At 54.2% G+C, this 25,344-nt stretch overlaps 1 protein-coding gene across 1 annotated transcript in view; it reads left to right on the top strand.

The window, feature by feature from the left end:
* Positions 1-24,302, top strand: part of LMX1A (LIM homeobox transcription factor 1 alpha) — a gene marked incomplete at its 5' end in the record, with an annotated part of 44,231 nt that extends 19,929 nt beyond the window's left edge. Inside the window, 6 exons of the mRNA XM_082484701.1 lie at positions 17,954-18,186; positions 23,013-23,182; positions 23,332-23,409; positions 23,521-23,590; positions 23,731-23,901; positions 24,133-24,302. Of these exons, the coding sequence (XP_082340827.1) occupies positions 17,954-18,186; positions 23,013-23,182; positions 23,332-23,409; positions 23,521-23,590; positions 23,731-23,901; positions 24,133-24,293 (883 nt within the window). The 3' untranslated portion in view covers positions 24,294-24,302. The remainder of the gene's footprint in view (positions 1-17,953; positions 18,187-23,012; positions 23,183-23,331; positions 23,410-23,520; positions 23,591-23,730; positions 23,902-24,132) is intronic.
* Between the last annotated feature and the right edge of the window lie 1,042 nt (positions 24,303-25,344).

The raw sequence follows: 25,344 nt of genomic DNA, 5'->3' as shown, positions 1-25,344 counted from the left end.
TGGGGACCACTGGTCCCAGGGGCAGAGCACCCGGTGTGGATTTTTTTTCTGGGAAATAGGAGCAGAGAAATACAACATTCACGTTGGCAAGCCACCGGTGACATCTCTGGAAGAGGAGGTGTGGAGATGCTCAGGATGCAGCTTGTGGAGGGGCTGGGGTGAATTTTGGAGGCTTGGAGTCCCCTTCACACTGATGCTGCTGGGAAAGGTTGTTTTTATCTGGCATTTTCCACCTCTTTGGAGGGTGAAGGGTCCCCCTGCCTGCCCTAGCTGCTGGCAGGGCTGTGCAGGCAGGAGGCGGGCAGGGAAGGAAAGGAAAGGAGGAGAGGATAACGCCCCGGCTGCGGGCCTTGGCCATTTCTGGATGAGTAGGTCATCTGGGTGTGGGAGGGGAGCCGGTGTCCAAGCCAGCCCGGAGAGGCTGAGGTTGGGTGTATGTGCGATTTGGGGGAAAGTGAGAAGGGATTTCTTAGGCGAGAGGAATGTGAGTTTCCTCCTTCACATATGTCTCCTGTTCTTCCAGTTTGCAACAAAAGTCATCAAATTGCCCAAGACCTGGCAGCAAGGACAGCCCGAGAACAGCCCACAAATCACTGGAAAGCATCTCCCCTCCTCCCTGCCTGCCTCCAGATACTTGTGCATCAGGAACCACTTTAATCCCCCTTCGGGTGATAAAACTCCTGCCCCTTCCCGGTGCCGGGCGGCTGCACGGCCCAGAGTCTCTGGAGCTCGTGCACGCTCTAGCACCGGTCCTGGCGGGTTAGAAATCTGGGTTTCCTTTGAATTGGTTGCACTTTAAAACCCTCCGAGTGGTCCTGGGAAGGGCTGGGGTGCTCAGACATCAGGGGTGGCAGCAGCCATTTGGAGGAGACACCGTGATGTGGCTGGCATGACTTGCCTTGTCCTCAGGCGGTGGGGGACAAGTGGCAGTGACTCAGGTCCTGCTTGGTCCGCCTGAATTATCGGGCACTGGGAGAGGAGACAGCGACTCCCAAGAATGCCCAGGCAGGGGGCACCAGGGTTTGGGGGTGTAGGGCTCCAGCTGAGAGTCTAAGGAGCAGTTGTGTCTCAGAATGAAGGCTGCTTTTAATGAGCCCAGCCCTTTCCTTGCAACCCTGTTGGCTGCTGGGTTGTGGGGGTTTTTTTTGGCAGAAAGAGCTGTTGGTGAAGCAGAGCTGCAGAGATTAGGCCAGCCTTTTGTGACCTCTCCTGATCACCCTGTACATCATGGGGATGGGCAAAGTCTCTCCTGCCTTTGTAATTGTGAGGTTAGGATTGCTCCTGAAGGGGTTTTTCGTGCTGTTTCATCTGTCTCGCTTGGGGCTCCCAGAGCAGCCTGAGAGCAGATCCAGCCCCACCATCCTCCCCCCATGAAGGCTCGCATCCTGCCTGGTTTTGCAGCCACCTGGTTTGCACCAGGAGGTGCGGGTCCATTAGGATCCCCTTAAGACAGACACTTAGGTTACCCCATTTTGTGGTCGTTTGAGTCAGTATAGGATTTTCTTAAAAGAAAACAACTCTATCCATCTTACTATTAAGTGTAGACTAGCAGCGATACCAGGGCAAGGACTGCTGAAGGTGTCCCACCCTCAGGGACCATTTGTCATCCTGCATCCCATAAGACAACTCTGGTGCACGTTTCACCAAGTGGTCCAGGGGCTCATGTGGTGGAGGAGACATGGGTGGGCTTCGGTGTGACTGGAGGACCGGGGCATCCAGCACTTTGTACTTGTCAATACGTGGCGAAAGCAGCAGTGTAAGGCTCCGTGGAGGAGGAGGAATGACTTCTATGTACAACTTGGGAGTGGGGGGCTCCTCTAGCTCTGTGCACTGACTGCGGTACCCCCATCTTGCCTGGCTGGGGTGAAAGTCTCCCCTTCCTGTACGTGGCTGATCCGCCTGGGAACCAGGCACACAGCCACTCCCTGGAAGGGAGATATTTGTGCGATGGGGCTTCCCAAGCCCGGGCAGAGGGAAGCAGCTCCAGATGAAGTCAAGTTGCATTTCACAGTTCTACTTGGGATATTATTGTTCCCTACAAGGCATTACCGCACCCCAATGGGATGCCCTGTGGATCACCAATGTGCCGCGCTCGTCCTTCTTCAGGTCTTCTGGTGAAGCCTTGCAGACTGAACTTAAGAGTGAACTCGCTGAGCTGCTCATGGGCAAGACCCGTGACCTGGTTTGCAGGGGAACCGTTGTCCTGCCTTCCTTTGCCTGCCTGACACGCTGCTCTCGCACCGAGCTACTTTCCACTTCCCTGCTCCCGCCTTCCTCTTCCCGCCACAGCATCTGCTCCGGATGTTTTTTCCCTGGGCTGCAGAAGCTGCATTTTTCCAAGCTGAATTTCCTTTGTTATTTTCTTCCAATCTCTCCAGGGTTCCCTTCAGATTGTTTTGCTCCGTTCCCGTCTTCTCCAGTCTATTATCTGCTGCTAATGTTATTAACATGCTAATTAGTCCCTAATTGCAATTGCCAATGAAGATGTCAGATAGGGCTGATACTAACCCTGATCCTTCACATTACTCATTTTCTCTGAATTCTGCAGATTACTCTGTACCTCTCCCATCGTCTCGATTATTTTACGTGGTCTGGCTTCACCGCGGGATGCTCATGCCTGCGTGAGTGCGATTGCTGCCTTAGTAAAGACTTGCTGAGACGCAGCGTAGAGTGGTTTGCGAAACCCCCGGGGCCAGGTTGGTGACGGGTGTAGCTCTGAGAGGTATTTCCTGGCTGGTCCCGAGGTCTCGTCTCAAAGGCAGGGTGCGTGCCTTGCTCTCCATGGCAGCCCCCTTGGGAGGCAGAAGGAAAAGGACTTTGGAAAGTTAAAGAGCGGCATTTGCCATCCCGCCTATACACTCAACCCTCTGGCTGCTCAGGCGTTGTGCAAAGGTCTTCCATGACTATAAATAGGCAGAGAGGTAGGCAAAAAGATGGTGAGATGGGATGAGGACAGGCGGCGAGCCAGCGTTGGCCGGCATCTGGAGCTCTCATCGCCTTCGTGCGCAGAAGAGGTGCGGTTTGTTCCGGCCACGCTGCTCTCGTCAGGCAAAGTTTGCCCCCGCAGAACCTATTTTTGAACACAAATCCCCCCTGGTTACCTTTTGGAGGTGCCGCAAAGAACTGGGACCGGTTTACGGTGAGGTGCCCTGGCGCTGCCGTGGGACGTCGAGCCACGTGCTTCAAATAGCTCTGTGCAGACGTGGCCTGTGGAGATGAAATGTGGCTCTTGACCGATTGCGAATAAATCAGGGTCAGGAGCTTGAATGCTGGCCAAGAAACCCAAAGGGATAAAATATAGCCTCTCTACAGACTGTTAGCAAACAGCACGTGGGCTGAGATCTGCTAGATAAATTTATGCGCTGTGAATTGTTCACCCAGCTGTAGTGGAGGGATGAACGGACCCACAGAGAACTAATAACCATATGTGGTGGACATGCCTTCAGTGCTGACCTTTAGAGGGTTCAGCAAGGCTGGGAGGTGGCACGGTGACGTCTTCTTAGGGATGTCACCGGGAGGGAATGGATGCACGTGTTGCTTGATGCGAGGGAGGGGGACTCAGGCTGCCTCTGCCCTGCATGTCCAGGACACAGGCTGGCAAAATAAATTAATACGCCTGACCTTGATTTTCCCATCGTGTCATTTGGAATGAACTGAGGGTAAATGCTGGGCTCTTCGCCTTTGCCTGCTCGTTTCTGAGCTCGTGGGACTCACCATCCCTGATGCAGCCTAGGGAGATCAGTTTAAAATGGGAGGAGATAGTAGGGAATTAGTGGGATTCTTCCCCAGCCCGAGGTTGTGGGCACGGGGCCTCCAGCACCCACTGTCACCCATTTCAGGTGAAATGCCAGGAGCTGGCAGCACTGCCCCGGACACGGGGGCTGCATCCTCTCGCTCGCCCCAAATCCCTCGTAGCCGCAAAGAGAAACATCAACTTCACGTTGGGATGAAATGTCCTGGCGGCGGAACTAGCTCCAGGCGGACCGACTTAATGAGCCTTTGGGCTCGGTTCAACTGCTTTAAACCGGAGAGATGGGCCCGAGCCCAAAGCACGGAGCCAAACAGCCTCATACTCATCCAAGCTGTGGAGGAGCGTGAGCGGTTTGTGGCTGGTCCCTCCTTTCTCTAACCAGGCATCTGCTTCCCGCCCTCCGCCCGGCGATGCTGGATGTGTGCGTGCTGTCATCGGATGGGACCAGCTTATATATTGACATCTTCTATGTCAACATCTTATATACTTATATATCTCTGTCCTGCCTTTAGCTTAGCTTGCGGGAGGGACCCGACGCCCCCGTGGGTACCAGACCCTGTGCCCTGGGCCTGGCTATGGGAGGGCGACCGCTCTGTTTTCTTGTCTCATTTTCCCCCAGAGCTTCAGGAGGAAACTGAATTCCCCCAGCTGTGATTCAGGGAAGCGTGGGGAAAAAAAAAAAAATATCCCATATCTTGGGAAAAAAAGCATTTCTCCCGGATGCTGGGCTGTTCTGGGCAATCCGCCTTCCCTAGGCTGTAGTGGGTATCGAGGGGGCTGCGGACTGTCTGCTTTCTGGGATTTGCAGCATCATTTTGAGGTTGAGAGTGGGATCACGGAATCACGGAGTTTTCAGAGTTGGAAGGGACCTCTAGAGATCATCTAGTCCAACTCCCCTGCGAAAGCAGGATTGCCTAGAGCACGTTACTCAAGACTGCATCCAGGTGGATCTTGAAAATCTCCAGAGAAGGGGAATAAAGAGGCTTTTCCCAGGCTGGGCGTCCCTGGGAGTCCTCTCTGGGACTGACCAGCCGCTAGCCATGCCCAGCATCTCTCCTGCACTATTGCAGCTGGGGAAGTCCACATCCCGGCCCCCGGCAGGCTGCAGAGGGGACTCCTGCCTTGGTGGCTAATCCAGCAGCCCCTCGCCCTTGCTGCCCCCCCTCCCCCCCGCGCCTTTGCCTTGGGCTGTGACTTTTGACACAGGCAGGACACATTTAACAGTGTGCTCTGAATGCTTCGCCAGTGGCGATCCAGCGGGTTGCGAGCTGCTTTTGTGACACCAGAGCTGGCATTGCCATCCCACACGGTGCCAGGGACCCTCATTCCAGCGGCTGCCAGGGGCAGGTAAGAGCCACCAAAAGCTGGTGTGGCTCTCCATGTGCAGGGTGAAGGGTCTTCATCGTGACTCACACCGCCATGTGATTCAGTGTTCTCATTTGTTCTTTTAAAAGTTATTTAGCCGGCATTGGAGCAAAACACAGTAAGTTTTTAACACTGACTGATTTTTCCACCAAGATGTCTTTTCTTTCTCCCTGTGGCAGTGAGGATTTTGACAAAACCTCCCAAGGAAACCACAAATAAAACCCAGAGCAATGAAATCAGTGTGAAAAAGTGTGACGTGGTGCTTGGGTTGGACGTGCCTATTGCTTTTGGTGAGGCAGCTCAGAAAAACCCGGCACTGCACAGGCAAACCCTAACGACATTTGCAGGGAAAAGCTTTATTTTTTATTTTTTATTTTTTAATTTAAAAGATGTGATTTTGCAAGAAGGTGTTATCGTGGTCCTTTATCATCAGGGTCTAGTCCATCCCTTAAAGAAAAGCCATCTGCCGGCTCTTCCAGAGGGGAACTCTTATTGGGGCAGGCAGGAGCAGCGTGCCCATGCTGCTGCCTGAAGCCTCTTGCTTATCCCACAACAAGCAAAAGAGCAGGGCTAGAAGTGACTCCCCAACACCTGAGCAGCGGGAGGGGGTTGTCTTTCTTACCCCAGCTCCACCCCAACGAGCTGGTGTGTTTAGTGTTTCAGTAAAAGGAATGAGACTTCTGCTGGGGATGGGCGGCTTTGGGGATTAATGAATCTAACTTACTACCTGGACTCATTTGTTACTGCTGTTGGTGGCATTTGTGGTCTCCCTTGGTTGCCATCATTAGGTTCCAGAGTGAACAATAGGCACAAAGGAGTTTACACTTGTCTTAGGTGTGAGGGGACACCCCAGCTTTAATTAAATACCCTTCAAAGATGTCGCCTTCTAGCTGGAAGGATTGGCAACATCATTTTTGCTGTTGTGTTCCAGAGGGTCCTGCTGGGGTTTTGCAGAGCCCTCCCCTGACATTGCCGCTCTGCGGGCTCTGGTCCCACCAGCTCTGTCTACTAGCACATGTTTTGGGGCCAGGAGAGCCTTCTCCTGACTGAAGGCGTTGAGCCATCTTCCACGAGGGGTTCGCAGCTAATTGGTACAATCAATATTTGTTTTGCAAATGCAATTGGAGGGAAAGAGGGATTGAGCGCGCCAGAAATTCAATTGACCTGTAAAAACAGATACTGTGTAAAGGGAATCCTTTCCCTGCCAAGCAAATATTTAGAAAGGAGAAGCAATAAAATGAATAAGCAACAAAGTAATATCCTGCCTCGCCGGCTGCGGGAGGCTGCTGGGAAGGGCTGCTGCCCCCAACGCTGTGATAACCCCGAGCAGACGAGCAGCAGGAACCTGTTTCCTAGAGAAAGCGTGTTTGCTTTTACTGTCTAATCCGTCAAAAGCTCATCCTGGCACCTCAGCAGCGCTGGGACCTGTCTCAGGTAGCCCGGCAAGCTGAGCACCGTCCCTGCATCCCTACAACAGTGACCGTGGCAGGAGCCTGGCGGTGTCACAGGGGACAGGGCTGTTCCTGCCCCCTTGTCTGCCCTCATAGCGCGCTCTGCTCTCTGCTCCCGAATCCCCATGCAGCCTTCTCTCCTGCCCTAGTGATGGGAGCATGCTGGGGAGGTCTGTGAGGGATGTGGTGGGTGCTGTGGGGTGCGAGGGGTGCATAGGGCAGAGCACTGATGGTTCATGTCTGGAAGGAAATTCCAGGGCGCCTTGGTGAGGAAATCAAAGTGGTTGAGGGAAAAAAAAAAAAAAAAAGAGATTTTTTCCAATCAAAAAGCTCCAGAAAAATGTTTTGGTTAGGGAGTGGTGAGATGGGGTCTAGCCAGAGCTTTTAGCAAGTGGCAGAAGAGTGCCAGGATCCCTCTTTTCCAGGTTGCTCAGCATTCCTGGGCACAGCCCTTTGGTACCCAAGTGACTTGCACCAGAGAGGTCCCCTTGGGCTTATGTCTGAATTGAAAACCCTCTGTGGAAAAAAAAAGATTTTTCAGAAAGAAAGATATAATGTACAGACATAAGCGTGTGTATGTATGTGTGTCTATCTGTGTATATATATAAAATAGAGCAAATAGAAGGAAAGGAAATGATTTTATGGGAAAACTCTCAACCAGCTCCGGCACTGAGCACCTTTAGTCCAGTTTGGAGCCTTTTGAGCATCTTATCCCCATGACAGATACTGACCCCTCTAATTGACGTAAGGATCTGAGACTGCGACTGCTTCTTGCTTACTGGCATCAATTAGAGCCTGGGGGGGGGGGCGGCTTCATGGCTACTGAAGGCACCTTGAAATGCAGTTGCTACACAGAAATGAAAAAGAGGTTTGGGTTCGCATTGGTGTAACACTGAACTTTCAAGGGAATGTTGGCTAAAAGTGTAGACTTCCTTCCCAAACTTCCCCAGACTGTAGAGGAAAAAGCTCTAGAGAAGCAAGTGAATTTTAAACACTTGATACTCAAATTTTTCTGAGGTTTTATCCCTGTTTATTATGAAAGTGAGGTCCTCTGGGATGCTCGATACCTCCGGGAGCTGATGCTCAGACCCACAAAAGGTGGAGCAGCTCTGCTTCTCCACACGTGAGATGGCATTTGGGAACAGGTCGCTTGCCAGGATCATGGTCGGTGAGTTGCCCATTGCCGGGCTGTCTCTGCCGACGTGTCCCCGGGCCACCCATGGCACGAAAAAAAAACCCTCACGCCATTGTCTGCTATCGCAGCCCTGTCTCAGGTGCCACTGAGGTTGCAAAACGCACCCCAGGAATTCGCTTCTCCCGAAACCCCAGCCCGAGAGCACACGCTAGGAGAGAGCTGCAACATGAGCTCAGCGGAGAGGGGGGAAAAAAAAAGATGGCTTAAATTTAATGTCTTTTTAGATGAATATTTCCATTCATTCCAGAGCATATTCCTCTGGCATTTCCAGCGCGCTTGTTTAGCCGAGTAGTTAACAAACTTCATCGAAACACATGTTATAGTGCTCTCTAGTGCACGGAGCTATGAATGAAGGATGCCTCTTTTGAGATATCTCGATGTGCAGCGCAGCTTTTGCTCCGGAGCAGCCTGTTAACCACAACAGCTGCTTCCCATTGTGGAAATGCTATTGAAAAAAAAAAAAAAAGAAAAAAAAAACAACCACAAAACCCCATCCCAACAACTTGACAACACACGCGGATGAAATTTATGCAAAACTCTGTGTGAGGGTGAGCTGGGGCACATGGAAATAAAAGATAAGGCAAGAAATAACCCAGCCGGGAGACTGATATCTCCCCGCCGGCAGCGCCCGGTGTGCTCCCGTGGATCTCTGTTTGCCGAGCCGGGCTGAAGCAGCTGGTCTCTATGTCCAACTTAGTTTACTCTGTTTAGCTTTTATACAGCCGAGCGATTTTTATAGCCGCCGGAGCGCCGGGAAGCTCGACAGGATATTGGTCGCCTCCTAATGAGAGTTTGCCACGTTGGCACGTCGGCACCAACGCCCTGTGAATTTTAAACGCCTGGGAAACGGCGGCTCCTGCGGCCCCGTCCCTGGATGCTTGGAGAGCCCTTGGGGGGAACCCGGGTTGTCTGTTTATTAAAGGAAAAGACAAGCCTCGATAGTAGCCTAGGAGACTCGAGAGCAGCCGGGAGCCTCAGCGTCCGGGCTGGACCCAATGCACACCGACCCACGCTGCCCTTGATGGCTTTGCTCCGGGAAAGCCCCTCAAAAACCAAGGGAGCCTGTGCTACCCTGGGTAGTTGGGGATTTGGGTCATCCTAAGCATGAGGTCGGACCTGTGGGACCAGGCCAGGGATGGAGTCAGTCCCTTGGATTTGCCTGATCCCTTTTTGAACTCGTTGGTGCAAGGTGGGTGTAAATTTATGGCATCGCTGGAGATCGCCAGCCCTTCCTCTGCTGGGAGCGGGGCTGGCTTGGATGCTGCATCAGGTTGCTCAGGGCTGAGGCAAGTCGAGTGCTGGCTATCCCCAAGGAAGGAGATTTCACAACTTCTCCACTTGATCTGAATGCTCTTTCTTTTCCTTTCTTTTTTTTTTTTTTTTTTTTTTTTTTTATAACCCTCCTTTTGAAATTCAGAATGGAAAATAGAAAGGTTTTAATTTGGGGGTTTGTTTCTATTTTCATTTTCCATCACAGGAGGTTTACAAGAGATTCAGAAGCAAATACAATGACTTGCAAGAGGGGTTACCCTAAGCTGGAACAGAGTGAAAATTGTTCCTTCCCCCATGGTGGTACAGTACACCGAAAAAACAGCGGGTATGTAAAATCCCCAAGGGGGTAGGAAAAACATCCTACAGGATTTTTTAGCCAGGATTTCACTTTCTTGAAAAGCAAAAAAAAAAAAAAGGTTTCAAGATCGTCACATTTTATCCACAAAATGAAAGCCACAAACGGCATTTCCTTCTCTCCTAGTTATTCCTGCCCCGCTTAAAAAATCCGGCCAAATCGGTGTGGTGGCGGCGATGGCACATCCTCTTGCTCCTGGTGACTTTGCTTTTCCATCATTTGCCTCCCCATTAATCTCAGTACAAACAAAGGCTCTGAAGAGACAAGCTGAAAAGCTCCTGGGGGTACGTTTAAATCAGTCCTTTCTAATAATGTCTGTCGACCTCTCTGTGGAAGCACTGCTCCCCAAGGAAAGGACATGGAGCCGCGGCAGCGTGCTGAAATATGGTGGGGTGTAATTAATTCTGACCTCTGGCTCCCGCTCACTCACTCTCAATATTAAATTTGACTAGTGATATTGTGGTTTTTCAATTATCCTTGTTTTCTTGGGGGCATGAGGGGGGGGTGGGGGAGGGAGGGGGTCGCTGCTCGAAATTCAGCTTGGTGGGAGATGCATCGGCTGGGATGCAGAACTGCCGTGCCGTGGGCTGGATGGGATCAATCTTTGGGTTGTCTCCATTGGGATGGTGTTTGGGCTTGGACGCAGTGCTGCATGTGTCTCTCCCCCTCCTGCCTGTGTCCCTCGTGCCTCCAAAAACCAGGTGCTTGATCGGTGCTGTGATGGGGCCAGCTCCCTGCCCCATGCTACAGGCTGGGGGGGGGGGAGGGAGTGTGGGACGGGGTGGGACATAAAAAGAAGCAGCCTTTGGGGAGACAGCGAGGAAAGTCATCATTTTGGTCTTGTTCTTCTGGCCTTGCCCAGGAGGTCACTTTCTGGCCGCTTTTGAAGTCGGTAGAGGATTTTTATCAGACTCTCCGAGGGCCTGGAGGGGACCCAGAGCCATCAGCTCCTATAGGACCTTGTCGGTGAAAATCTTGGTAGTATGTCCTTGATCAGAAATGGAGCAGCTTAAAGCAGCCTTAGAAGCCGTGCACTTGCTTGACCTTTTATTTTGGTGTAGAGAAGGCTTGAGGGTTGCTAGTGTATTTTGGCAGCGGCTGTTTGCTTGGAAGGCTTCGTTTGTCTGTTTATTTAACCCTATCATTCTAACAGTGCCCCTGCGTGTCCCAGCGCGGTCTCTGGAGGGTATGGGGGGTGTTAAGTGACCACTTTCGGACCTCGTCCAGGAGGCAGGGATGAAGGTCCCCTTTCCTGGGCAGGCTCAAATGGTTCACGTTGTAGCAGGAGGGTTAAACAGCCCAGCGCCGACCCTCTCCTCCTCTGCTGTCCCCCTTTGCCGCCACCTCCCCAACACTCCCCTCGTCACCAGTGTCCTCTGCCATGGCACCAGGCGCCGGGAGGGGACGTGGGAGCTGCTTAGGTGCCAGTGAGCATCAGGGCAGGGGGTCATTTAGGGGTGCTCCTGAAGGATGCCCATCCATGGACCCCCCAATTTAACCCCTCCAAAGCCTTCGGAGTCCCTGGACGGGGCTGTCCCCCTCCTCTGTGCCCTGGCTGTCCCCAGTGGTGACTCTGCATTTGAAAATAAGCTGTGGTTGTTGGCATCCACTACTGTGATGGGCTCTCCAAGGCTGGGAGGTGTGCAGGGCTGGGATACGTGGCAGAGCGGGATGCCGGATGGGGTAGGACCACCGGATTTGGACCCTGAGAGAGCTGGATTAGGTAAAGAAAGGTGAGAAGAAGGACTCTCAGGCTTCACATCCCTTCCTTGCTTTCCCCAGACCTCTTGGAGACACAGCCACCAGCCAACCGCTCAGGGGTGGATTTGCAAGAGGCCAAGGGTTCACTTTTTGGACTCCCCATCCCCGGTTGCCAGCAGCAGCTTGGCTGGACCCTGGGGAGAGCTCGCGCCCCGGGGCCGTGGAGGCGAGCTCGCATCAGCTCCAGGGATGAAATAATAAGCCTGTTTCAGCCCGGTTGCCATGTCCCCTCAAAGTGTCAGAAGACGCATTCAGGCAGCAGGAATGAGAAGGGCTTGAGCTGGGGTAGAGGGGGAGGGAGGAGAAGGGAAATTAAAAAAAAAAAAAAAGGAAAACGCCACTTGCTGCAAAGCGAGCGAATTCTCCAATAAACCCGAATCTGCTGAGAATACATTTTACAAACATGCAGCGAAGTTGGCCGCTTTTGTTTGGGCGTTTGTTAAGCATTAACTAAAGAATGCCATGGTCCAGCCTGCTCGGTGTGAAACCTAATTCTCCCCCTTTCTGGAGCCATGGCATGGAGTGCTCAATTTTTTTCTCTCTGTAGGACTGCAGCCTTCTGGTACTCCAGCCAAAAAACACTCATATTTTAGCAAGCTTAGCCCCGGCCCCGTTGCCAGGCAGTAAAGCGAACACTTGTCCGCTTCAGGGGGAGGGAGCCGGGAGACAGGGAAGGGTCAGGAGAACAGCCCCAGGGAAAACATCCCTCTTCTGTCCCACCGGAGAGCTCTCTGAGGGACTGGGGTGCGTGGGGAGGGAAGGCGAGGGTGGCTGTGGGTGCTTTCCTCCAACAGCCTGGGAGCCCAGAGACCTGGGGTGGGTTTGGAGGTCCCCAGGGATCTCTGGTAGTGGGTTGCCCTCCGAAAAGCTCTCCTCATCTCCAGGGCATGCCAGCCTGCTCTCTGCAGTGCTGAGATGGATTAAGCCCTTTCCTAGTTGCTCCCATGGCCTTGGCACCCCTCCTGCCGGGGACGAGGGTCTGTGTGGTCCCCCCATCGCTGCGGCTGGGGGATGCCCTCGCAGGCACCTCACAGGGGCTGCATCCATCCCCCTTCCTGCTCGGCCACATTGCATGCCCTCTGCCTCATCCTTTCGCCCCACGAGGGCTGGAGGAGGGGACAGAGTGACGTGAGACCAGCAGCAGCAGGACAGCGACTCGTTCCCAAGCCATGGGTGCAGGGTTGACAGCAACTGGCATTTTTCCACTGCCAGCCCGTCGACGACCGGGTGCTGCCATCCCCCCTTCCGATGAGTGACAGTGAGTGAGAAGATGTCCTGGTGCCAAGACAACTCAATCCGGCGTCCTCGCTTCCCGTGGAGCCCTGCGGCTTGCTGCCGGCGCCCGCCGCCAGCCTCCTCCTGCGCCTCTCGCGCCGTGCGTGGCCGTCGGCTCATCCCCATGCCAAGGTTGCGGCTCCGGGGGAGGTTCATGGCTTTGCTCTCCAGAGGGCCATCGGTTGGGGATGGCTGTGAGCGTGGCTGGGCCGGAGCTCCCTGCACCTCCGATGGGTCAGTCGGGGTCTGCTCATGGGACATGGTGGGAGCAGGAGATGAGTTGGCCAGGTCTCTGCACCCAGGTGCTGGAAAACACAGCATCCCTGCAGATGCGTCTGCTGCAGGCAGCCCTGGCAGGGAGGCGAGCAGGGCAGCTGCCTGCGCCGCTTCATAGGGACTGTTGCCAACGGTGCCCCCCCAAGCCCTCGGCCAGTAGCCCGGGGGTCACTTGGGGGCTGCCCCTGCCTCTCTCATCACATCCCTGGACCAGGCTGGCGCGGACGGCGAGGAAATCATCCCTCCGCCCGGCAGGGCTGCCTTGCCTTACCCGCCGTGTGAATCGAGGCTCCGCGAAGCATTTGAGATTTGTCCGTCAGTATTTAATATCGGCATCCCTGACCCGCCGCACACCCCCCGCTCCGGGAAGGCTCCGAAGGGCCGCGTTTGTATGCGGCACACGCAGACAGACAGCAGCCGGGAAGCGCCCGTCAATCATGTCCCTTTTCAGCCTGTCACCTCAAAATAAAGAGAGAAAGAGGGGGTGGTGGCTCTGATGGGAAAATGGGGCTGCCCGTGCTGGTCCCCCTCCGTCGATGTGGGAAGGGACGTGGGATGCGCCACCCCAGAGGTGGCTTCGGCCACGTGTCGAAATTTCTAGGTTTCAGTGATGCGGCGCGGATGGGAAACCCCAAAGCAGAGGTCTGGGGTGACTTTCTTGAGGAAAAGTAATTGCGCAGAGAAGGGGGACTGTGTCCCAGGGGAAGGGGAACGTTTGTAAATGTAATGCTGGCTAGCTCGCTTGGGGGTCTTCCAGCAGAAACGTTGCGCTTTTGGAAATGGCAAAATATTTTGTTTCACGATTTTATTGAAACCCACCACCACCACCACCTTTCTGTTTCAAAACTTCAGATTGTCATTTCAAAAGGGACCTAAATTTTAAAAAAATACATTGTAACGCAGATTAATCAATACAGGAACGTTTGAATATTGTGATAAAAATTGCTTGCATCGCCATATTTTTGTTCCAGTTCTTCTAAGTTGAGTGGGTTGTTTTTTATTTACAAATATTCACTGTCGGGGCTTCGATGAGGCTTTTACTGAGCTGCCCGTGGCAGGCTGGGTTTCCACCAGTGCTGAGCGCGTCACCCCGTCCGGTGCCCTACCCTCCACCCGCCAGCTTCATACGTGGTTGAACAACCCCAAAGGCTGCCAGCCAGGCCTTATATAGCTTTTGAACCCCAGGCTACGGAGGAAAAAAAAAAAAAAAAAAGAAAACTACTGAGAACTAAAGCCTGCAGCATCCCTAGGATGGCAGAAATGAAGGCACTCCCGTTGCAAATTAAGGGTTGGCAATTTGTTCTTGGTTTAAAACCTGTTGAAGTCCCTGGGCAGAGCCTGTCCTTCTCTTCTGTGCAGCCTCCTGTAGAGAAATGTAATTTCAGAGTCCCCTTTATAGCTGCTGGGAGGCGCAGAGAAGTAGAAGGGGGAGAAAAGATGGCGTTTGCTCTGCAGCCTGCTGCTTGCAGCAGGAGGGAGCTGGGCACAGAGCTGAAGATCCCAGAGGTGGAGGAAAACATCTCTGGATCCAGGCTGGTGTGTCTCGCTCAGGCAAAAATGTTAAATTAATTGCTAGATCTGGTGCTGGAACAAAATTTTCCCTCAGGCCCATCACAGGCTGTCCAGGGGTGTTTCAGTTGGGTTGTCCACGCAGGGGTTATCCATGCTGGAGTTATCCTATGTGGGGCTACCCCTATGTGGGGTTATTCCCGAGTGGGATTATCCACGCATGGGATTATCTATGCATGGGGTTATCTGTGCGAGGGGTTATCCGTGCATACTCTTCCTCCCCGGTCCCTGTAGAGGAGCTGGTACTGCCCGGGGCTGGTCCAGCCCTGTAGGGATCTGGGACACCAGCGATGCCCGTTGCTCTCTCCCCATTATTACCAGTGGTAGGCTGCAGTTTTTATGCCTGTGACCTTTTAGTGCCTAAGATCTGGGTTTATTGTGGGTTTATAAGGAGCTCTATATGGGTTCATACTGTGGCAGAGGTTTTATAGGGATTTCTCTGCATCTCGCTTTGCCCAGGGATGGGGGAGTCCTGCATTGGGCAGCGAAAGATGCCTGGTCCGTCTGGCATCCCTCAGTGGGAGCTGTTGGGGACTCAGCAGTTTGGAAATAAAGTCATTTATTCAGCGACCTAAGTATGGCTTTAAGCGTCTAATATTCGGCAGCCATTTACCTAAATCTCACACCTTCCTGTTTTGCAACCTGCTTTGGGCTTAGGAACATCCATTGCTCCGTCGGTGCTGCTGTGCCTAATGGGCAAAGGTTTATGGCTCTCTAATCAGCGCCCTGGAAATAGAGATTTTGGGCACATTCATTCGTGAAGATTAGATAGCAGTAACGTAATAGCTTATCAATATTTTATTACTGAGAGCAGTTAGTAATCCTAACAGGTAGGGCTTAAACTTCATTTAAACAGGATGAGTATGTGTTACCAGATGAATACAAATTGCCTCCACTTTGACATAAAAGAGACATAATTAAAGATGAAATGACTACAGAAATATTATCACAAGCCTGTGTTTCTCAGAGCTGGAACAAGAAAAAAATGACCCTTCAGGAGGAATGTTTTCAAGGGAATATACATACGTAGATCTTAGAGACAGACAGTTCTATGTAAACCTGGGAAATTAAGTCGAAGGTACAAAAATAAAAGCTCCTAATGGCATTGTCTGGAACTATGAACTCCCTAACCTCCACCTTCTATTGGGTGATTTTTCCCCTTTCTGTAGTGACAACAGCATTTTATAAAAGGTTTATAACGCCCCATTCCTACTTCTTGGGGGGTGGTACAATTTGCTGAGGTGCCCAGGATTTGGCTGTCACGGGGAGAGTGATGCACCCCGTCCCCGTGCTCCCTGCCACGGTTTTGGGAAAACCTGGGAGGGAGCGGGCAGAGCTCATGTGCCGGCATGAAGCGTACGCCGGAGGACCCCAAGATGGGAGGGAGCCAATGCCAATAGAACGGGATACATTTGGGGCCCCCATCCCCGACCCTTCCAGCCCTTGACACCCGGCCCCGAAGACTGGTGGGCATGGCTGGAGGGTGGCGGGGTGTGCGTGTGGGTGCGCACATCTGGCGGGGCAGCTGTTTGCTCGCCAGCCAGCGGCGGCGTGGGGCACCGGGAGGTGATGCTCTGCGGCCGACCCTGCCCGTGGGTGCGTGGGGAGGCAGGCGTTACCCTCTGCTCCCGCATGCGCCTGCCCTCCTCGCGTCAGTGGGACGCGCTGCCTTGCCGGGGCTGGCTGGCTCCCGGCAGGCAAGCGCTGAGCTCTTGATGAGACAGGCACAGATGTGACCAGCTGCTGCCCACTCTCCCGGGCCCGCTGCCCGGGCGGCGGCGGAGCCCGCCTGTCCCCCTCCGGCGGTTTGCACAGCTGACCCTCTTGTTTATGGGCTGTTGGGCGACTTAAGGGGTGAAATGAAACAGTGAAATGAAGCCTGGCTGGGGTTTCGCGGGAGCAGAGGCAGCGTGTGGGCTGCAGCGAGGAGCACGCTCCTCTGCTGCTGGGGACCTTTTGTTCCGCAGCATCTCTGGTGTTAGGGGCTCCTTCGCCTTGGGAGCTACCTCTGAGGCACGAAGACACGCGTGTGCCTTGCTTGGTCCCCCACCTCCTTGTTTTATGGACTACGAAGCTCCTCGCAGAAACTTTTAAAGTTTTTTTTTCCCATTTCCTGATGGTTTCGCTGCAAGGGTTTTGCGTACATCTGTTCCTCTCCTTGTTGGAATGGGGCTGACTCAGCGCTTTTCATTTCCTACGTGGTAGCCAAAAAAACAAAAAGAAGGATTGAAAGCCCGCTGGTGGCTGCAGAGCTGCTCTTCCCCTCCCCAGCCCTGCAGCCCCCTGACCCCACAGGTCTCCCCTGGAGATGACACATGGGATGGGGACCACGGAGGTGGGAGCCGTCTGGGGCGGGTGGAGGGCTGAATGCAGTGCTCCCCACACGGGTCCCCGGGGCATCCCCAGGCTGGGACACGGGCGATGCTCGGAGATAACCTCTGCAGGATGTGTGCTGACTTCTGGCTTCTCTTTCTGGGCCAAAGTCATCAAGACAGGGGAATAATAATGTCCAGTTCCCACAGATATTTAGGACGAGGCTGGGTAAACAGTGATTTTTTTCTGTATGGGGCCCAAGCCAGAAACACAGATATCTTGGGGTGGCGAAGAGGTTCTGGTTTGGTACCTTCAGACATCTCTGCTGGGGGAAACATCCCATTCACTTAAAATATCCAGCTCGGTGTTTAGCTCCAGGTGCCTCCAAGTCCTCTCAAGCCAACACTGGTGCTGCCACCTCCGCTCTGCTTGCCTCAGTTTCCCCAACTGTAAATCATTGATCATGCTACTGAGCTTTTCGGTAAGGATGTTTAAAGTCAGAGAAAGAAAAGCTCTGGTTCAACCTAAAGTGTTACTGCTGTCATGATTATTATTGGCTTTTAAGTATAAAGCCAGTGTGTTGAAACCTGGGAACTGTACAATTAGGGATGTCTCAAACACTGTCACATCAATGTCAAGGAACAAGCTGAGCTTTTTTTTTTTTCCTTTTGACACATCAAGTCTTCAGTCTGCCACCAGCCTTAAACCAAAACTTGCGGCCATGGAGATTTTTATGATATATTAGACATTGCTGATGTGTTTGCAAGTAGGAACAGGGCTGTTCCAGTGAGCCAGACTGGACAGACTGGGCGGTTGACAGCGTGGATGCTCTCTGCAGGTGCTTCTTGAGAGACACGGATGAGCTCGCTGGCCCCATTGCCGTCTCCAGCATCTCCTTACATCTAGGCGTGAGCTGGGGGCAGGTGGACATGTAGGGTTGGCTTGATAAAACTCATGTAGACATGCCGTGTCCCATGTCTTGTGGTGCTGGTGGCTGGACTGTTGGGTTTGACACCTGTTTGCTTTTTACCCGGAGCATCCAGACATTGGTGTCTTCGTCCTTTGACTGCATTCGTGGTAAGTACCTGGTAACAGGTCAAATGAAAATGCTAAAGTTGACCCATAGGCATCATCCCCCATTGGCACAGGGCAAGCTCACAGCACAGGCCGTCTCACTGTGGGGTGCCAGCACCGATGTGCCCAGCCCCTCAACACAATCAAAGCACCAACTAGGTGACACAGTGATCCTGTGCTGATGCCCATCTCCCCACCACGGGTGCCCCATCCCTTGTCCCCAACACCGCGCCACCTGCCGGGTGTAGCCGCGGTGCTGCCGGGCGTCCCAGCGGGGTCTCCTCTTGCTCCCCCAGGCTCTTCGCGGTGAAGTGCGCTGGGTGCCTGGAGGCCATCGCGCCCAGCGAGCTGGTGATGCGTGCCCAGAAGAGCGTCTACCACCTGCGCTGCTTCTGCTGCTGTGTCTGCGAGCGGCGCCTGCAGAAGGGAGACGAGTTTGTGCTGAAGGAGGGGCAGCTCCTCTGTAAGAGCGACTACGAGAAGGAGCGGGAGCTGCTGAGCTTGGTGAGCCCGGCTCTGTCGGATTCTGGTAAGGGGCCGCCCGCGCCCGGCGTCTCCCTGGCTGGTCCTGCTCCGAGGCTCCTGTGAGCGTGGTGGGGTCTGGAGGTGGGGTTTGGGCTCACTGCCCTGAACCTCTGCCCCTTGGACCAAAGGGAAAAGCTCTATAAGCACCATTGCATCCTCCAGCCACAGTCTCTCCCACCTCGGTGGCAAGGGCGTGAGTGGGAATCTTGGCAGCAAAGGGACTGCAGGACTGGAGGATGCTCTGGGGACCATCCCATCTCATTAGGCTCTTTTCTGGAAGGGTTTGTGCTCCTGGACTGTGCAGAACACCAGCACCCCATCCCGAGGGGCGTGCAGCCTCCCTGGGTGCAGAGGGAGAGCTGTGCTGGCCAAAGGTGACATCTCCCACCTCCTCACCCCAGGGAAACGAAGGAGCTGCCCCTGGTATAAATACACTGTAAAAGAGAGTTTTCTTCCTAAAAAAAATCACGGTCCTGAGCATCCCACTGACTACCTTGGGCTAAACCTTCTGTGTCCCTCCCCTGTGCCTCACTGTCCCCGCCTGGGACTCTGGAAAGGCTGGAGTGCAAGAAGTAAACTGCTTCTGCTGCAGCCACCCTTTTTAATACCGAGGGGAAACTGAGGCACGGAGCTAAAACATGAGCTGGCGGCCGTGAGCCTGCAGATCTTGTGTCCCCAGCGGCTTCCCAGGCAGTCGATGGCCAGAGCCAGACTGCAGACCCAGCGTGGTGACACTGCAGGGATGCCATGGAGCCAAGGGGTCTGCAGAAGAGGTGACAGCGCGGCTGGAGGTGGACAGGGGAGGTGGCATCCTGCTCCAGCCCAGGTGTCACTGCTGGGTTAGGTCACCCCCAGCGTCAGATCAGCGTTAAAATATTTATCTACAGTCAGTGCAAATCAAATCTGAATGTTTCCCAGGAAGACAAATTTAGTAAGACACCCCAGCAAGGGGGGCCGGGGGGGGCTGGTGGAAATGATCTGCTAGCAGAAATCCTCGCGTTAACGCCGTCCCCGCAGAGCACCGCTCGTCGCGAGGCTGCGCAGCCCCACGCCGTGCGCCCGGGTCGCTCGGCTCCTCTTAAAATCCGTCATCGGGGGGAAATCTGCTTTGCAGTGGGAAGGATATGCCTTCGAAATGCTGTGCTCTGGAAAGGCTGCCAGCAAGCTGGGGGGAGCCTGTCTTTTCCCTTCTAGAACAAAACTAAATTTTTAAAAAAACTAAAAAATCGGCATTATGGGCCTGTTTAGGAGGGGGTTGTTAAGGTGTGAAGTTGGACAGGTCACAAACGTGGCAAAGACCGGTGCTCACCACCAGGCACGGGCGATGCTGCAGCCGGGGGAAGGTGCGGGGGGGGGCAGGGATGGTTTTGGTGGGAATGAAGAAAAAAGAAATGCCCAGAGCCCCGTGTTTCTCTTGAATAGTGTGCTCCTCAGCAGCGAGAGCCCAGCTGCTTTGTGGCTGGCTCCATCCTCGCTCTGCAACCCTGCTTGCTTGAAAGAGAAAATCCTTCCCCCAAATAATGATGATGATATTTGAAAAATAAAGAGTGAGGCCATGGGAGGAGGTGGCTGAAGGGAGCTGGTGAGTGATGGTCCAATGCTGGAGGAGCTGGGGAGGCAGGAAAGCAGCAGGATCTGGCGCGCTGGCGCTGGCTCTTGCCTTAGCCCTGGGAAAGTCCTTAATTGATTGAAGAATTATTATTTTTTCCTTATGGGATATGCAAACTCTTTCAGTTAAAATAGGAACCAATGAGGAGACATCCTGCAAGAAAAGAAGTGAATTGGCCTCTGGTCCCACAATGTTTTGGGTTTATTCCTAGTGGGGGAAAAGGTCGGTTTGGGAAAGGTTGGGGAGCTTTTCCTCCCCAGCGACTCATCGGCCCGTGGTCCAGCCCCACTGCCAGGGGCTCCAGCCAAACTGAGAGCTTCAGCCAGCAAAAACCTCGATGGGAAATACTTATTTCTGTGGAAACTCCAGCCGAGACCTGAGGGATGCAAAGGGCCAGTGTGGGTTCAAAAGGGCACGACAACACTTAGGCTGGTCAGAAACCCAACCCGAAGCCCCTGGCACCCCCTGGCAGCCCCTGGCTGGGGGGTCCCGGCCCTTCCCATCTCCCTGCAGACCCTGTAGCTCAGCCCGACCGCCATCCCTGCCTGGTTTTGGTGGCCGCCAACAGTTTTTCTCGGGATGGTGCGTGGCTCTGGGGATGGTGGCACAGCAGGGACCGTCCCAGGTGCACATCCCATGCAGATGCTCAGCATGGCACAGCTTTGCCCCCTCCTGCCACATTCCCCCTGGGGACCCCACCACCACGCCAGGGGATGCAGAGGGGTGTCCCCGCTCTGGCACCGGTCACGGGTGCCCTTCACCAGCAGCGTGCGATGTGCGTGTCCAGCCTGTCCCCTGTCCCCACGCTTTGCTGCTTTGAAGCCCCCTGTCCTCCCTCCCCCCGGCCGCTGCGCACCAAAGGCCACTTTATGAGAAAGCGCAGATAAAAAGCGAGCCATATGTTGTCTGTAATCTCCCAAACCCTCGCTTCAATTACTGCCTCCCCTGAGCCTCCGCTGCCCAGCCTAAGTAAACAAGCCCCTCTGAAAGAGGACCCCGCTTTCCAATTAAAAGCGTCCTAACGTTTCTCCTCTCCCTAAATCCTCCCGAGCTAGGAATGTCCTGGCCCCGGCGGCGGGATGCGGGCTCGGCGGGTCGGACGGAGGGCACGCCGCACAATATCCATCGCCCCGGCCCCTTCCCAGGTGACGTCAGGGGCAGCCTCAGACACTCATTAATTTCTCCCCCCTCCTTGGTGGGGAAAGGCTTGAAAGGGAGAGTTAATTAAAAGTAATACCCCGCCAAATCCGGCTTCGCTTTTCCTTCTTTCCCTTTGACTCTGGGAGGGATTTGGGGAGCAGGTGTTGAGGGGGGGGGAAGGGCTCAGGGGGGGACTGCTGGGAGTGTGCTTTTCCCGCTTGGCGTGGGTTTTGAGCATCATTTGCTTGATAGAGTCCATGAGCCTCTGGCTCCCCCCTGCTGGGCTCTGCCCCTCCTGGACTTCGGGGGGATTTGGGTGCTCACCTCATGTTAAGGTGCAGAGGCGTTCAGGCACCGAAATGTCTCCATTGGTTGACATTTCTCCCCGCAGTATTTATAAAATGTATCTCTCCTTCCATCAAAATTAAACTCCTTCAGGTTTCAGGAGAGCAGGCGGCTTGGAGAAGCAGAGACCCTGTTTGTGCTGGCACTGAGAAGGTGGCAGCAGCAGCCGCTGCTCAGCCCCATTAGCCATCAGAGACTCCACGCCCTGGGGTTCCCCAGCACTGGGGCTCTCAGACCTTCTGCATTACTACATCTCTCACACTGGGACGTGCAAGAAAACAGCAGTTTATCTTTCCTGTTGCCATTGCTTCTGTTGGCATGCCATGGATGTGCTGTGGGTGAGCAGAAGCAGCAAGGTGCTACCTCCTTGGGGCCAGTACCCAGCTCCTGGCTGTTTTGGGAACCACCAGCGTGGACATCTGTCCGTGTCCCACTCCTCCCAGCCCTCGCCACAGGGAAGGTGTCTGTATTGGCTGGTGAGCCCAGGAGAGAGCCCAGCAGCGCAGAAGGAAGAGGTAACTGGTACCCAAGAGTATCATTGCTCCTCCACAGGAAACATTGCCTCCCTTTGTCCCAGAGGTCTGCTCCTGTCTTTCACCATCTTCCAACTGGGTTGCAGTTGGATTTACAATTTTCTGCTTTGTGTGATCCACGATTAGCTCTTGCAATGGGGTAGGACCTGACCTGCTTTAGCCACGAATTGCTCTGGGCCAGGCTAACAACCCCCTGGTGCATCCCCGTCTCTCGGAGGCGCGGCAGCCCTGGGATGGGACTTGGGCCAAGCACGGCCTTGCAACCTGCATCTCCATCAAACCAGCACCTCAGCTCCCTTATCGAGTCCCAGAAGGATGGTGGAAGAGCTTTCTGGAACAGGCTGTAAGTGATTTACGGCTCGTGAGAAGGAAGGACCTGTGCTGTCAAACCTGCACTACAGCCCTCCCACGTAAGCAAGGTCATCAACACGGTGGCAATGCGGTAAATGAGGAGGGCTGGTAAGAGGCAGGGCAGCGCTGCCCGTTTTCTCGGAGCTGCTCCAAGGCCCCGTGGCCCCGAGCGGTGGAGAGCAGCAAAGAATCATAGAATCATAGAATCATAGGGTTGGAAGGGACCTCTGGAGATCACACTGGCGCCTGGGAACGCAACGGAGCAGCACATTGCAGCGAGCACCCAAGGGGGTGAAGCTTGAAGCAGCCTGGGCTTCTGTCCAGGGAGATTTAAAACTCCACGGAAGCGGGGAAATCTAGGCAAAAAGGTGCCCCTTATATTAGTGGTTAAAACTCGTGTTCGAAATGGAGTTGATGATAGGGCAAATCAGGAGGGGTTTCTGAGGTCTTGGCTAACGCGTTGCCCTCTCTGAGCATCTCTGCTCACCCTTCAGCCTGACCTCCCCTGTCCGGGGCTGTCCGGGCAGGGGGACCAGATGGAGCAGGCAGGGATTTGGGTCTGATGGAGGGAAAATCAAAGTTTCACATTGCAGCTGCTCAGACTGTTGGGGAAAAGAAGAACCAAAAAGCACATCTGCTGGCTGAGTGACCCCAAACTATGAGCCACAGCAGCTCTCCCCCGTCTGAGCTGTCATGGGTCAGCCAGCCCCAAACCTCAGCTCCTTACGCACAGTCGTAAGCAGATCCCCACCAACACCACTGTTTTAAGTCTTCTCAGATTATTCTGGGCATGCTGGAAAATTATGTCCCCCCCCATTGTCTGTAAAGGACCTGCTTTTTTTTCCCCCTTAGGGAAAAGTGATGATGAGGACAGCATCTGCAAACTGGGCCAAGCCTCAGGGAAGGGTGCTGAGGACGGGAAGGATCACAAGCGTCCCAAGCGACCCCGGACAATCCTAACCACGCAGCAGCGGAGGGCGTTCAAGGCATCGTTTGAGGTCTCCTCCAAGCCGTGCAGGAAGGTATGGAGAGAAGGGCCCATGCTCAGCCACCTCCAGCCCCCAGGATGTCCTGGATGCTGGGCACATACTTGCCCCAGCTGCTCTGTATTCTCCTAAAGCTCCTGGAAAGCTGAGGGGGCTGAGACACTGCTGTCATTCCTCTCTCCAAGGTGCGGGAGACACTGGCAGCCGAGACGGGGCTGAGCGTCCGTGTGGTGCAGGTCTGGTTCCAGAACCAGCGAGCAAAGGTGGGTGTGCTGGGGTAGCCGACCACCAGCGGCCGGCGCCAGGGCTCCCCTCCCTCCTTGCTCTGGTCGGGGTATGATTTCACCTCATTTTTTCCCCTTGATCTTGCCCAGATGAAGAAGCTCGCCAGGAGGCAGCAGCAGCAGCAGCAGGATCAGCAAAACACACAGCGCCTGAGCTCAGGTACCCCCCCACCTCACACCCAGCCCTCCCCGTGCTCAGGGTCTCCCCGTTTCCCACCCCTCTCTGGGCTTCCCAAAGGAGCTGGGCCCCCCAAAAAAGCAGTGGCCCGACTGCGCCGATGGCTTGCTCTTATCTTCCAGCCCAGACAAACGGTGGCGGCAGCACAGGGCTGGAGGGGATGCTGAATCCCTACACTGCTCTGCCCCCACCCCAGCAGCTGCTGGGCATGGAGCAAAGCGTCTACGGCTCCGACCCCTTCCGGCAAGGGCTCACCCCGCCACAGATGCCCGGAGACCACATGCACCCCTACGGTAAGGCTCCGGGGTTTGCTTCTTGCTTCGTCTCCGTCGAAGAGATGCTGGGCCATGGTGGGGGGCTGTGCGGTGGGGCCATGCATGAGGGATGCCATGATTTCTGGGAAGACAGCAGTCCCCTCTTCCCTAAATCCTTACACTGCAAAAGCTGAGGATGCCGGGCACTGTAAAGGTGCCAGAGGGGAAAGCAGGCTCTGAAGCCCTTCTACTCCTTCCCTGCTTCCGAAGGTGCTGAGCCCCTCTTCCACGACTTGGATAGCGATGATACCTCACTGAGCAACCTGGGCGACTGCTTCCTCGCCACGGCGGACGCGGGGCCGCTCCAGGCACGAGTGGGGAACCCCATCGACCACCTCTACTCCATGCAGAACTCCTACTTCACCTCCTGAGCGTGGCATGGTCCCCAGCATGGGGCAGCCGATGCCGCCACGCTGCCTCAGGAGGGGCTGCAGAGCCCCCGGGGTTGGGAGGGAGGGGGAAGCAACACTGCTGGGATGCTGTCAAACAATATGTTGTAGCTTGGGATTCCCAAGGAGCGAGTTAAGTTATGGGTTGCATAGTTTCATGTTTCTCTTAGGAGCCTAGGATTAGGGACAGGAGTGGTTTTTGCAGCTGGCTGGTGGGTTTTCAAATTTCAGACGGGGAACCAAATTTCTCGTTTCAGCAGGGGCAAAGGCAGGGGGAGGGGGAAACCTTTCCCGCGGGAGCATCCCGGTGCCATATCCCCTCTGCACCACCTGCGGTCTGAGCAGTGGAAAGAGCAAACTGCTGATTTTCACGGGAGGAGCCCACAGCATCAGCCAGGCTTTGAAATTTGAAAAGCTGACTACACCTTGGGGAAACGCTGGGAAAATTTTGCTGCGGGGTTTTCCCTCTGTTCCCCCAACCAGCTCGAGCGCTCGCTGTTTAAACACAGGGACTTTTAAGATAGATATTCCCATGCGAATATAGAAAGCTAGAAACCCCTAACATCGCCCCTGTCCTCAGGGACGGGGCTCTGTGTGTGTATGTGTGTGTGTGTGGGCACGCACGTGTGTGTATGCAGAGCTGTGTGGCTGTGGGTGACGTCCTGCACAGCCACACCTGCCAGATTGTATCAACAAAGTTTATTTCTAAGTCTATCAGAAATTTACTGTACAGCAAAAGTAACTTTATTTTCAGCGTGAACCATATTTAAGGAAATACTCAATGCACTTAAGTTATAAGATGAAATAATTTACTTTTTATAAACGTTATGTTTAGGTTGCAAAAGCCCAGTGGCAGGGAAGGAACATCGGTTCATTTCAGGCAATAGGTTTGGGTTTTGGGGTTGGTTATTTTTGGTGCTCTCAGGTTTCCCCACTGGTTTTGAGGTGCGGTTGGAACCCAAAGCAGGGCTGGCGCCAGGGACCTGCTCCTCCGCCAGCAGATCGATGGGGCCAGCACGGTGGCCAGGACCTG

The sequence above is a fragment of the Vanellus vanellus genome, assembly GCF_965231255.1.
Source record: "Vanellus vanellus genome assembly, chromosome: 5".
Classification (NCBI taxonomy): domain Eukaryota; kingdom Metazoa; phylum Chordata; class Aves; order Charadriiformes; family Charadriidae; genus Vanellus; species Vanellus vanellus.
The sequence above is the reverse complement of the archived record's forward strand: the minus strand, read 5'-3'. Positions and strand labels throughout refer to the sequence as shown.